The sequence below is a fragment of the Nycticebus coucang genome, chromosome 3 (genome assembly GCF_027406575.1).
Source record: "Nycticebus coucang isolate mNycCou1 chromosome 3, mNycCou1.pri, whole genome shotgun sequence".
Lineage (NCBI taxonomy): Eukaryota > Metazoa > Chordata > Mammalia > Primates > Lorisidae > Nycticebus > Nycticebus coucang.
Genome location: NC_069782.1, coordinates 12,324,971 through 12,339,765, shown reverse-complemented (window position 1 = coordinate 12,339,765; position 14,795 = coordinate 12,324,971). Strand labels below are relative to the sequence as shown.

Here is a 14,795-nt window from a genome sequence, read left to right as displayed (position 1 = left end):
AAAATAAAATAAAGAGGTAGGCTGGGGTTAGGAACCGGTAAACCAAATACAGAGTTTGGATTTTATTATAATTGTGTTAGGGAACTAGTAAGAGTTAAGTAGGATATCAGGCACGGTGGCTCACGCCCATAATCCTGGTACTCTGGGAGGCCAAGGCCAGTGGATTGCTTGAGTTCAGAAGTTTGAGACCGCCTTGAGCAAGAGCGGGACTCCCATCTCTACTAAAAATAGAAAAACCGAGGCAAGGGTTTGAGGCTTGAGCCCAAGAGTTTGAGGTTGCTGTGAGCTATGATGATGCCATAGCACTTTACCCAGGGCCACAGAGTGAGACTCTGTCTTAAAAACAAACAAACAGGGGCGGCACCTGTGGCTCAGTGAGTAGGGCGCCGGCCCCATTTACCGAGGGTGGCAGGTTCAAACCCAGTCCCGGCCAAACTGCAATGAAAAAATAGCCGGGCGCTGTGGCAGGCGCTTGTAGTCCCAGCTGCTCGGGAGGCTGAGGCAAGAGAATCGTGCAAGCCCAAGAACTAGAGGTTGCTGTGAGTCCTGTGATGTCATGGCACTCTACCGAGGGCCGTAAAGTGAGACTCTGTCTCTACCAAAAAAAAAACAAAAACAAACAAACAAAACCACAAGAAGAGTTAAGCAGAAAAACAGTATGATTTACATTAGAAAACAAAACTTGGTGGAGGGAGGGTAATGGGTGGGGCCACATCTATGGTGCATCTTAGAATGGGTACAGGCGATTGCACTAATGTACACAGCTATGATTTAACAATAAAAAAAAAAAAGGAAAAAAAAGAAAACAAAACCATCTTGGCTGCTAAGGGGAGAATAACTAAGTCAAGCAGTGGTACATGTAATACAGGTAATAAGCAAGCAATGAGGTTTAGACTAGAGTGGTAATGACGGTGACAAACACCTTATAGAAATTAAACTTTCTTAAATCTCCTAACAACCTCTTGAGGTAGGTACTATTATCTTCATTTTACAGCAAACCAATGCAGAGAAAGATTAAATAACTAGCCTAAAGTTATACAGCTTAGGAGAGGCTGTATTGGTACTCAAACCTAAGCAATCTAGCAGGAAAGTTAATTTCTTCCATCCGTAGTAGTAAGATGTAGAGAAGAGGCTAAAGTAGTAAATGTTACAGCTACAATTGTCAAGACTTGCTAACAGATTAGATGTAGACGTGAAGGAAATAAAGAAAAAATGACTTCTAGGGTTTTGCTTGAGCAACTAAATGAGTCTGTTAATATAATCATATATAGGAGAATATAAAGTAAGAGGAAAAGGACCCAAACTTGGAGTACTGTACCATTTAAAAGTCGAACAGAGAAGGAAGCAGCCAAACACTCAGTGCTTGGCAGGAAAATAGGGAGAGTACAAAAGCCAAGAGACCAAGCATCGTGAGGAGGAAGCACAGACCATAAGATTTTGCAAAATGAAGGTTACTGGTGAAGCTGAAAATCCTCCTGAATTTACTTTCACCACTACACTCACGTTGTTACATTGTCTGTCTCATCTCTAGACTAAAAGCTCCTGGACAGTGACTGTGAGTTTCAGTATTAAATCGTATCTTCTAATTACAATACTTGGAGTGGAACTGAAATTACATTAATGCTATGTAATAAAATGTAAATGCTAAATTAATTCGAAGGGCTATCAGGTCTTAAGATTAAGGTGAAAATTTCAATATGATTGACATGCATCCTTCCATTTTCCACCCCTTCATTCACATACCGTAAGAGATCCATTCTGTGTGCTGGGTGAGTTGCTGCTCTGCTCTCCATGGGCTTGTGTACTTCCGTAGAGTGTCAGGTTATGCTCACTGGTCTGGCCGGCATAGTCCTGAGTGTGTGGCACTCCATATTCTGTGGGAATTCCATTCTGTGGAGGTGGTGGAAATGGGATGGTAGTAAAAGGCTGAACCATTGCGTCAGGAGTTGTTGTTGGCTCCTGGTTACCCTAAAACAAACCACGAGAAAGAGAAAAGGAGAAAAAGTGACTTTCAATCCCTGCTACATAATTATTTTTTAGGGTGGTTTATTTTTTTAAACCAAGTTTAAAGAAAAAAAAAGTCAGAAGCTTTTTTTAAAAAAAGCTTATCTTACACAAGATAAGCTGTAAGCACTGAAATTAGTTTGGACCATTAGTATTTTAAGATACTCTCTAATTCTTTACCAATTCTTAAGAAAAATACAATGGGAAACAAATTAATTTCCTTAAAATTACAATTCATAGCAAATTGGTAGAATAATATTACAAATTAAAGTTTCTTTTTTTTTTTTTTCTTTTTGTTGCAGTTTTTGGCCGGGGATGGGTTTGAACCCACCACATCTGGCATATGGGGCCGGCGCCCTACTCCTTGAGCCACAGGCGATACCCTACAAATTAAAGTTTCAAAACCAGACAACATAGACCTCCAGATTTTAGGACATTGATTTCAGAAGAAAGTATATTGTTAAAAAATTAAATTTTCAGTATCAAGGAAAATATTTAGTTCAGTCTTGGTTACCAGGTTAACAAGCAAACAAACAAAAAACTTTGCTTTCTTTCAAAATACCCAATTAAAAACTTTCTAGACCAAAAAGAAATACTACTACCATATAAGGCTAACAATATAGTGGAATACCCCTCCATATAACATCCATTCCCAGATGCTTGTCTGGGATCCAGCATGACACCTAAAATATCAATAAAGAATGTGCCGTAACTGTGATAAACTATTAGGGGTCATTTTGGCCCCCATAGCCTCTCTTTCACTTCTGTTCTGTCTTCAACTTGAGATACAAAAGAGCAGTTTAATTTTTGTATTACAGATTTTATAAAGCCTTCACAGGCTGAGCACAGTGGCTCATGTGTGTAATCCTAGCACTCTGGGAAGCTGAGGCAGGTGGCCTGCTTGAGGTCAGGAATTCAAGACCAGCCTGAGCAACAGCCCAGCATGAGCAAGAGCAAGACCTCATCTCTAAAACTAGCCAGGTGTTGTGGCTGGCACCTGTAGTCCCAGGTACTCAGGAGGCTAAGGCAAGAGGATTGCTTGTGCCCAAGAGTTTGAAGGTTGTATCTATGAAGTCACAGCACTCTACCCCAGGGCAATAAAATGAGACTCTGTCTCAAAAAAAAAAAAAAAAAAAAAGAAAAAAGAAAAGCCCTCTCTTCTCAACAAATGATTTCCTGACCTCTCATTTTATTCCATAAGAAGAAAAGTTATTGTTTGACTGAAGATACACAAGTCTGTAAAATCTTGGGCCACTCTTTTTTTTTTTTTTGGAAATAGTTGGTAGAGAAGGCAGAAGAGAAGGAGGGGAAAACAAAGGGGAGAAAAAGAGAAATGGACTTTAAAGTCAGAAGAAAAATCAACTAGGAGAAAAATATTAGCACAAGTAAGACAGATACTGGGTTATTACCACTAGTGCCAGAGTGGATTATACCAACTGATAAGTCACACACACACACACCCTTCAAGAGAAAAAGAGGCAAAGGATATAACCGAACAATTCGCAGAAGATAAAATACAAACAGCTAATACAATAAAAATGCTCAACTTCACTAATAGTCATGGTAATGCATATTATATAAAAAAATTTCACATCATCAAATTAGCAACAAAAATTTTTAAGTTTTATCAAGGTATAATTGTCATACAATAATCTGTATCCGTATTTATAGTATTATAAATAATCTACTAAATTACGAGATATACACATATACTCTCATGAAACCATTACCACACATCCATCCAAAACCTCCAAAAGTTTCCTTGTGCCCCAATAATAAGCATGTATTATTTTTCTAACAAAACCTACAATGTGTTGTTTTTCACATTAAAAAGAGTGACAAAAAGTATATATGGTACATAATCAATACAGGGAAGCCAATGTGCTGAAGCACTGAATTATTGTGCTCTTAAGAAAATGTTGCAAAAACTTTTTTTTTTCTTCATTGCATTTTGGCTGGGACCAGGTTTGAACCCACTACCCTCAGTATATAGGACCAGCGCCCTACTCACTGAGCCACAGGCACTACCTGCAAAAACTTTTACAACATTGCCCAGGCAAAGAATTTATGAAGAAGACCCCCAAAACAATTATAGCAACAACAAAAATTAAGAAATAGGACCTGATTAAATTAAAAAGCTTCTGCACAGCCAAGGAAATAATCAATAGGGCAAATAAATAACCTACAGAATGAGAGAAAATAATTTGCATGTGATATACCCAATAAAGGCCCAATAACAAGAATCTATAAAGAACTCAAGCAAATCAGCAAGAAAAAAATCAAACAACCCCATAAAAAAGTGGGCAAAAGACATAAACATAAGATTGGCTATTAAACATATGGAAAAAATGTTCCACATCTCTAATCATCAGGAAAATGCAAATCAAAACCACAATAAGGTGTTATCTCACTCCAGTGAGAATAGTTTTTATCAAAAAATCCCAAATGCTAGCGTGGATGCAGAAAGAAAGAACTCTTATACACTGTTGGTGGACTGCAAATTGTACAACCTCTACAGAAAGTCATATGGAGATACCCAAAAGAACTACCCTGTTTCCCAGAAAATAAGACAGTGTCTTATTTTAAGGTGTGCTCCCAAAGATGCGCTAGGTCTTATTTTCAGGGGACGTCTTATCTTTCCTGTAAGGAGGTCTTATTTTCGGAGATGTCTTATTTTCGGGGAAACAGGGTAAAAGCAGACCTACCATTTGATCTAGCAATCCCACTACTGGTATTTATGCAAAGGAAAACAAGTCATTTTACCCAAAGGACAAGGATACTCTAACTTCTTTTTCCAGCACAATTCACAATTGCAAAGTGCCCAAGTGCCCATCAATACACGAGTGGATTAATAAAATGTGGTATATGTATACCATATAATACTACTCAGCCATTAAAAAAAAAAATCGTAAACTAGTACCTTTTGTAACAACATGGAGGGAACTGGAGACCATTCTTCTAATGAAGTATGTCAAGAACAGAAAAACAAACACCACATGTACTCACTATTAAACCGGAACTAATCAATCAACACCAATGTGCATGTTTGCTGGTAAAACTCAGTGGAAAGCAAACAGGTGAGAGGGGATAGGACGGGAGGGGCAAATTCACACCTAACACATACAATGCATATTATCCAGGTGATGGGTACACTTATAACTTTGACTCAAACAGTACAAATGTAATTCATGTAACCAAAACATTTGTATCCCTGTAATATTCTGAAATAAAAATGAAAATAAAAGCAAATATGTATTTAAAAAAAAAGAAAGGAAAGAAAGGTAAATGGTTGGCTGGGCACAGTGGCTCAAGCCTGTAATCCTAACACTATGGAAAACCAAGACAGGAGGATCGCTTGAGGCCAGAAGTTTGAAACCAGCATGTACAACACAGCAAGACTTCATCTCTACAAAAAATAAAAGAAAGAAAAGAAGAAAATGACAGTAACCTATTTACAGACAAAAATTCATAATTGTCTTCCACTTAAAAATTAAACAACCTCAAAATTTAGGTGGCTCTAGTATGAAAGAATCATTTCTACCTGGTACTAAAAACTGCTTTATGTAAAAATTTTCCCTTTGCTTAGTTCTCAGAAAATGTACCATGAAAACCTTCAATTTTTTTACCCATAAAATTTTTGAGGGGAAAAAAATATATATCTTTGTCATCCATCACTACATAACTTTTTTTTCATTATCTCTAGGTTGGGAGGAAAGATAAAATAAAACCTCCATAGTAGGCTACCTCCCTACATTGACCATCTCCTTAAGTTGACCTAATTGTCATAGACCAGACATGCACTTGTACACATCAGTACAATAAGCCTAGTTCCTTATATTGACCACTTCTGTATATTGACCAGTTGGTTACAGTCCCTTGGGTGATCAATTTACAGAGGTATTCCTGTAATTCTCTTCTTCTCCTCCTTGAAATAATTTAGTGTTTTATTTATCTGCATCTATCTGGCCATATAAAACACAATGCTTCAGAAGCCCTCACTGGATTTACTAGCCTGAAGACAAATATGAAAGAGAAAAGAATTCAAATTTGGGTGAATTAGTAAATGAAATAAAGAACACCAAAGTTCTCTACTGATCTATATTACAACTCTAGGTATAAACAGAATCTTTCAGGAATCCACAGGAAATATCTACTAAATAACTGGTAAAGGCTAAAAGACAGTTAAGACAGTTTTCTTTTTTTTTTTTTTTTTTTTAGAGACAGAGTCTCACTGTACCGCCCTTGGTAGAGTGCCGTGGCGTCACACGGCTCACAGCAACCTCTAACTCTTGGGCTTACGCGATTCTCTTGCCTCAGCCTCCCGAGTAGCTGGGACTACAGGCGCCCGCCACAACGCCCGGCTATTTTTTTGTTGTTGTTGTTGCAGTTTGGCCGGGGCCGGGTTTGAACCCGCCACCCTCGGCATATGGGGCCAGCGCCCTACTCACTGAGCCACAGGCGCCGCCCTAAAAGACAGTTTTCAAAGATCAGCATGGCTAAAGGGGACTCTTCTCAGGTTCTGATGTCACTCCTCCCAGCTCTTACTCCAGCTTCCACTCTCCTGGGAATGAGATGCTGGCACACAAGTACCAGGTATGAATTCCCCCATAGGGTAGTCTTGACAGAGCAGGCGCCGCCAATTGAATAAACATAGCAGATCGCAGTGAGAGATGGGGAGAAAGTAAAAACATTTGACCTGCTTGTAGCCTAGGCACCAGGCGATTCACAGAAATGCAAGCCAGGCAGAGTCTGTTTTCCTAGAAGGCCAATGTGAACCTCTGTTGGGAGGTCAAGAAGAAATCTTTGATGGATTATTTTGTTACTCACTTTAAAAACATTTTTTGTTAAAAATGTAAAAACAATTTTGTGTATATAAGGGAATGAAATTGGAATAGGAGTGATTTCACATTTTTTCTCAAATACTCTGCAATGCCTACACATTGCCCCCCAAGTGAATATTATTAGTAGTAAAAATGTTAAAAGGTTTCATATTTCTATTAAATTTCAAGGCCATCTTCCAAAGTTCTAAGTTCAGTAGAGAAGTACAACAGCCCCCAGAAAAACTATAAGATAATAGTTCACATGGTTATTTCTAGGCATGAATTCATCTCTATGTTTATATAAAAATGTTTTGATTCTATTATCACAGGCTAAGCTGCTCTAGTATATCTCATTTGAGAGAATAGATTGTTAACTTTCTCTTGTAGTCCACAAGGTTAGACAGAATAGGTATCTTTTCCTTAATCTGGCAGTCTTTCTCCCATTTCCAGTTAAAAGTATTCCTTCCCTCTCTATATTGTCATAGTATTTAGCTTGTACCACTAATGTGCAAGACATTAGAATTTAACAAAACTAATCTAAATATGTTTTAACTTCCATACTAGATGAAAAGCTTCATTATGGTGGGTGGAGACTGTCTTGTTCAATGTAGAATCCCACGTGGTACCTAATAAATATGAAGTGTTAAGGGAACATTTATTAAATAAAGGAAGACTAAGATAAAAAGTCACATGTGTACACACTACAGCAATTGCTTTATTTGGCTAGAGTAGAAAGCATAACAAAGAGTAACACATAATGAAATAAATGGGCAGATAACAAACCGTAGAAGGGTATGGGGTGGGCAAGCAGAAGCAGTGCTGTGCCCTTAGGAAAGGAAAGCATGCACAAACTACACATGTGATTTTTATTCACATGATTTCTTTTCATCTTGAAGAATGCTGACCTGCTCTGAGTGAAAATCAGATGTAACTATTAATTTCTAGATTAATAGTGATTCTCCTTTAAATCACAGATATGTATGTGGCCTTCTGGTGTATAATGTGAAATATGCTCAATGTTTTCATTCAAATATAGTCATCCCTTGGTATCTGTGGGGGATGTACTGATCTAGGACATCCCCCATACAAAAATTCAGGATTGCTCAAGTTCCTGATATAAAATGGTATAATGTTTATATACAATCTATGTACACCCTCCCATATATAATACTTTAAATCATCTCTAGATTACTTATAATATCGAACATGATATAAATGCTATGTAAATAACTCCTATGCTGTACTGTTTAGAAAATACTGGGGGGGGAGGGGCACTGTACATGGTCAGTAGAGACCCAACCATCCATTTCCCCTAATATTTTCAATCTGCAATGTAGAATTCATGGATGTAGAACCCAGATAAGGAGAGCTTACAGTACCACCACCATAATTATAACAGTTCTCATCACATAGATACCCTTTCATTGTTCATTCCCTTACCCATAGACAGCAGCCTGAGAGCTTCAACTATCACCTACCTATGGGTGATTTTCAAATAGTTTTTAGATCTAACTACATGTTTTCTCCCAAGCTTTCATGGGAGGTAGAATAAAGCAGAATAGCATGAACCCGGAAGGCTGACCTGAGTTTAAATCCAACTATACTTCTTACCCAGATATTGACGAATTATCTTATCTGCTAGCCTGTTTCTTCCTCTGCAAAATGAATTGTTGACCTAAGAGGACTGTTGTGAAAATTAACTGAAAGAAAGTGAAACTTTTATTGTTTCTTTAGTATATTCCCTGTTTCTATTGAAACTTTCTGATTAGAATCTATTATGTGTTAACATTTAAGCACCTACAACATGCTAGTCTTTAACAGAGGGACAAGCAAGAGGGCAAAAATAAATTCTTGCTCTTATAGGACAAATTTAGAAGGCAAGAGAGGTGTGTAAACTAATTGACGTTATTGGTGTTAAAAATAAAGCTCTGCATAAAAAAGTTATTTTCTTAGAAAAGAACATAGAAAGAATGGCCCCAAATATAATTATCTTCATTTTTCTAGGAAAATTAAAGTCCACTTAATCTTGGAAAGAGAAGGGTATATTTTTGTTTATATCTTCTCATTTATTTTTCAACTTCATTCTAGTTTTTTGTTTGGTACTCTTGAGTCCCACTCATGTACACAATCTGCTATTGTAATGCTTCTAATCAACAGGCTGTAATCCTAAAAGTTTCCCAACTCCCATTTACATATATGATCAGAATGGATCATGAATATAAACAGATTAATATAATTTTGTGCACACCATCATAAAAAGAATCATTTATTTAGGTAGACCATATTCGCACCCAGTTTATCACCACTGACAATGTCACTAAGCATTTTTTTAGAACTATATATAAATGGAAATTAATTCCCTAGAATTATAGTAGAAAAAAAACTTTACTTTTAAGTATTTTACAAATTATACCCTCTTTTCTCCCTGGGATTTGCTTCAATAGGCTCAGATTTCAAGCTCTACCTGCAAACAGAGAGTACCCTAAGGCCTGCCATTCTTTTTTTTTTTTTTTTTTGTAGAGACAAGAGTCTCACTGTACCGCCCTCGGGTAGAGTGCCGTGGCGTCACACGGATCACAGCAAACTCTAACTCTTGGGCTTACGCGATTCTCTTGCCTCAGCCTCCCGAGCAGCTGGGACTACAGGCACCCACCACAACGCCCAGCTATTTTTTTGTTGCAGTTTGGCCAGGGCTGGGTTTGAACCCGCCACCCTCGGCATATGGGGCCAGCGCCCTACTCACTGAGCCCCAGGCGCTGCCCCAGGCCTGCCATTCTTTTCAAATCTGGTACTAAAAGAAGTGACTTCTGCCCAAACATCAGTGACAAAAGGAAAAAAATAGCTATAAAATTATTATCACAGAAAGATTAAGAATACTGGATTTAAAATTATCTAGGATCGATTTTAAAAAAATTAAACTGTTTAAGACCCATAAACTAAGAAATTCAGAAGAATAAAATGGGTAAACACAAAGACAAAACAAAGCTCATTTCCTAGACTTAAAGCAAAATCATTCTAGATTGTTAACTTACCTACAATTTAACAGTGCTACCCAAAAATCTTCCTTTGATATCTAAAATAGTCTGGATTTTCTTTCTTTCTTCTTCTTTGTGTGTGTGTGTGTGTGTGTGTGTGTGTGTAAGTCTATACAGCCAAGTTACCTTTACCTTGTACTGTTTTTTTTTTCCCCCCCTTCAAACTACATAATAACCTAGGGCAATGGTTCTCATCCTTTCTAATGCCTTGGCCCTTTAATACAGTTCCTGTATTAAAGGTTGAGAACAGGTTGAGAACCACAGGTTGAGAACCACTGACCTAGGGGGAAAGCTGTAGAATAAAAGCGTTTTCCTTTTCTCATCTCAAGAAAGTTTTAAATCTGAATACCCAGAACAGAAAGCATTAGGTATTTTCTCTTTTACAATAAATTCTACCTGGAGCCATAAGATGTTTATAGATAAATTTGAAATTGAAAGGAAAAATCTATACATGAATTCTCCAATAGTCTCCAATATTTATATTTAGGTTGAATTCTAAAAGTTCATTTTTTACTTTGTTGTTTAGAACTTAATGGATGGGTAGAATCTCAAGGGAGCTCACAAGAACAGATTTAATTACTATGTAATAATGGTTATGGTAACAAAAATCTATTACCAATGAAATGTTAAATTTAAGAGAAAGTGCTTTCTAATTTCAAGTAAGGAGTGAGGGACACATGTATTTTTGCAGTAGTCTCAACAATAGGATCATTGACCCCTTCCTTCTTAATACCTACCTCACCAGATCCACAGACTCATCTTTACCTTGCTCCTTGACAGCAGAGATGCCAGTATTTCACTGTGTATAACAAACCATTCAGGCAACAATTTTTAAAATGCTAATGTCAAGATCCTTTCCCCATGGATTAGGATTTAGTGGATTGGGGCAGGGCCCTAGTCCTTTTTGGTATATGTAGTTTGAGTACCACACTTTGAACACCGTTTTAGAGGTTTGGCTGGCAGAATGGGATAGAATTACAGTGGCAGCACACCTCCAGAAAATGCCCTGAAGCATCTATCTATACCTGTAGAAGGGGGACAAAGGCTAGAGAGGGCAAAAGCTATAAGAGGAACTAACACAGTAGCTATAAATCCAAGTTTCTTTAAAAGCTAGAGGATTATCTTCTTATAGGGAACCTACAGATAAGAGAGTAAAAACTAGTTGTTCTCCCCAAATGCAAATCTAGTCAAAGTCAGGCTCATAATGATCTTTCCTTTAGAATGGCTGTACCTACTAAAAACCAGGCCCCAAAGTCCCAGTGTGCTTCAGCCACGTGAAGGGGAGATGGACAGTGGGAGGGTAACTAGTGTATTGTGAGCTCTTGAAAACAGACGATTAATAAAATAAATTAATTAAATAAATTAAAAAACAGGCAATACAATTATTCTACATCCATGCAAAAATAAATAACAGAAGCTAGTATATGTAAAAGGCAGTTAGAGATTTGCCAACAGAAAATCTCAAACTTGCCTTCAAATCACTTGTCTTCAAAACACACCCCATACTTTCTCTTAAGAGAGAAAAGCCAGACTAATCGCTCCCCTGAAGCTGAGTTTTGCTATCTCACAGCAATGAATATTTAAACAGGAAAATAAATATTTCAGGACTACTGTCACTCAAACCACTAATCTATTAGGTTAAAAATGACAAACCTGTAATAGTCTTAATGTCTCTAACTTCTTAAAAGCTTTTTTCTATTATGCTTTAAAGCAATATTTATAACCAAATATCCATGAATTGTCTCTTGCCCCGGCAACAAGAGACCACAAGAACTACTCTAATTCAGCTACCTTGGAAGGTCCCTACAGACAATTAATTGTTGGATGTCTATTCTATTCGATGTAATTAGCGACATACAATCCACGGATGATTATTCTTTTTCTCAACCAAATTTTTCACTACAAATTTAAATTAATTTACTCTTTGTCTTCAAGGACAATTAAGTTTGTATCTTCCATATGCTAAACTAGAACATCCTGAAGAACAGTTGTAACTCAGGTTCAGAATAAAAATTGGCATGGTTTTATAGTACCTTCTGAATCATAAAATATTTAATTATGCATTACAGATTTCAGTTCTGGCATACTACTGTAGTCCACAGCTTTAAAATGGAAAATTAAGATAATACACATATAGTAACAGACAAAAATTTTCCCTACTCACTTTCCAAAACAAAACTGCATTTTTTTTTTTTTTTATTTGTGAGACAGAGTCTCACTTTATCACCCTTGGTAGATAGCTGTGGCATCACAGCTCACAGCAACCTCCAACTCCTGGGCTTAGGCGATTCTCTTGCCTCAGCCTCCCAAGCAGCTGGGACTACAGGGGTCCACCACAACGCCCAGCTATTTTTTGTTGCAGTTTGTCCAGGGCCAGTTTGAACCTGCCACCCTCGGTATATGGGACTGACACCCTACTCACTGAGCCACAGGCACCGCCCAAACTGCATTTTGTCTACAACCATGGTTACATAGTGGCTTGTATTTTCTTTAATCATTTCACAGGTAAAGTGCCTAAGTTGACCAAGGACTGAATTATAAACTTCTTCATCATAGCTTCCTCACCAAACAAAGTGATAATGAGCACACAGCAGTTGCTCTTTAGAAAATGCTTACTGGGGCGGCACCTGTGGCTCAGTGAGTAGGGTGCCGGCCCCATATGCTGAGGGTGGCGGGTTCAAACCCAGCCCCGGCCAAACCACAACAAAAAAAATAGCCGGGCGTTGTGGCAGGCGCCTGTAGTCCCAGCTGCTCGGGAGGCTGAGGCAAGAGAATCGGGTAAGCTCAAGAGTTAGAGGTTGCTGTGAGCCGTGTGACGCTACGGCACTCTACCGAGGGCGGTACAGTGAGACTCTGTCTCTACAAAAAAAAAAAAGAAAATGCTTACTAAATTGCATTAATCAAGTTGCTGAATACTTGCTTTTGCAGTATAAGCCTATAAAAAGATAGGAGTTCTTAATAACTTATCGACTCTGCAGGAAGCTTTCCACAATATAATCATTCATAAATATTTACCTCATAAAATGAGCTATTATAGTTCTATTAAAATATGTAATAAAAGGCCACATGTCAGAATCCTCAATAAGTGCTATTAGAAATGAAAAGAAAAAGGAGTCTCTCATCCAAGCTATCCAAATAATCTTTCAACAGTTCACTTTTCTTCTAAGTCTCAACTAAGAAGCTGCAAGAATGGTTTTTCTAAAATAAAACCTAAATCTGATACTGCTAATTAATCCTTATATTAATATCCTAGATTCCCAATGTCTAGTCTCAAGTCTAACCACCTCTACATGGAAGTCATGCTCCTTACGTACTTCAGCTATTTAGCTTTGATTCTTGACATTAAATATTTGCAGAGTACCAATCGAGTGCCAGACATTCCATTGTACCACAGAGGAAACAATAGTGATTAAAGTTCCTGCCCATACAGAGTTTACATTCTAGCAAGGAGAGACACATAATAAACAGGTAAGCAAAACAATAAACAGATGGTGTGTCATGGAGAAAAATAAAGAAAGAGGGTATGGTAATGTTAGGGCTGGAGGGATAGGGGATTTCTATTTTTCTACAAGGCAGCCAGGGAAGATAACATTTGATCGGATTCTTTCAGAATTAAGGTAACAAGCCAAGTGTGTATTTGCATGGAAGCTACTCCAGACAAAGGGAACACAAATGCAAATGCCCAGAGATGAAATACACTCAGCTCATTCTAAGAAGTAGAAACAAGCAGATCTAGGTGTCCTGGAGATTAGACTGGATAAGCAGGGAACAGAGTGGCAGGAGATGAAGTGAGCAAGGTGGCAGTGGGGAAAGAGTGACGTCAGCAGAAATCTTGTAAAGGTCATGGCTACTGTAGGGATTTTGGCTTTTACACTCGAAAAGTTTTGAAAAGGGAAGTGGTGTGGTCACCGCAGAAGGGCTTAGGTTTTAAATGGATCACTTGGCAAAGGCAAAAGCTGGTAGACTGGTTAGGACACTATCATAATCCACCTGAGAGGTTACAATGGCTCCGCCCAGGAGGTACTCTTCTGTGTGTGGAATCCTGAACAACCCCTTGTGCTGCTTCACCCTCCAGTTTTTTTTTTTTGTTTTTTTTTTGTACCCACTATTCTTTCTGCTTAAGAAGTCATTTTCTTTCTACCCATCTGACTAATTTGTACACAATCTTTAATATATAGTTCTAGCATCTACTCCTCCCTAGAGATTTCTGATTCGTCCCAATTGGGGGGAGGCGGGGGACGCGGAGAACCATTCCCTCCACCTACCCTCTTAATACTTAAAACTTTATCTAGTATTATTTAGTACTTATATTCTATTACAATTATTTATTTACGTATCTGTTGTTTTTGCAGAACATGAACTCTTTGATGGGAAGTAATTGTCCAGGTCTAATTCATTTTTCTATTCCCAGTGATCACCTTTGATCGCCTTAGATGTTCTCAAGTATTTGTTAAAGAAACAGAAGATACTATAACCTAGTAGAATATATAAATAACTACAAACTTTTGTCACTTAAAAAAGTTACAACCCAAATGATGTGGTAGCACAGGAAGACATCAAAACCTGTTATAAAGGACAACTAATGACATGAGGAAGGGGAGATCAGTTAGAAGGATACTACAAACTTCGAAGGACTTATGGGTATGAGGGAGTAGTAGAAGACCATATGCTAATGAGGTCAAACTGCACAAGGTGTTTGTCAGGAAAAAGTGGGAATGGAGAAAGGATCAATTCTACAAATCAAATAAAATTATCCTGACACAAATTAATTAGATTTTATCTTTTAATATTTGAAGTTCTTGCTTTTTTTATGTTAAAAAGTTTATTTTAGTAACATTGTAAGTCAACAACAATTAATCCCCAACCAGCCAGCAAACCAGTAAAAGGAAAGAGACAGATACAATTTTTCTTCCTACAGCTTCTTGAGTCAGCAGGC

General features: G+C 37.7%; 1 protein-coding gene across 28 annotated transcripts in view; it reads right to left on the bottom strand.

The window, feature by feature from the left end:
- Positions 1–14,795, bottom strand: part of RBFOX2 (RNA binding fox-1 homolog 2) — a 310,217-nt gene that overhangs the window by 74,920 nt on the left and 220,502 nt on the right. For all 28 annotated transcript variants that reach the window (XR_008378936.1, XM_053585209.1, XM_053585211.1 and 25 more), the window contains one exon: positions 1,744–1,968. Coding sequence is in view for 27 of the 28 variants with exons in the window: in XM_053585209.1 (XP_053441184.1) it covers positions 1,744–1,968 (225 nt within the window). In the remaining variant the exon portion in view is untranslated. The remainder of the gene's footprint in view (positions 1–1,743; positions 1,969–14,795) is intronic.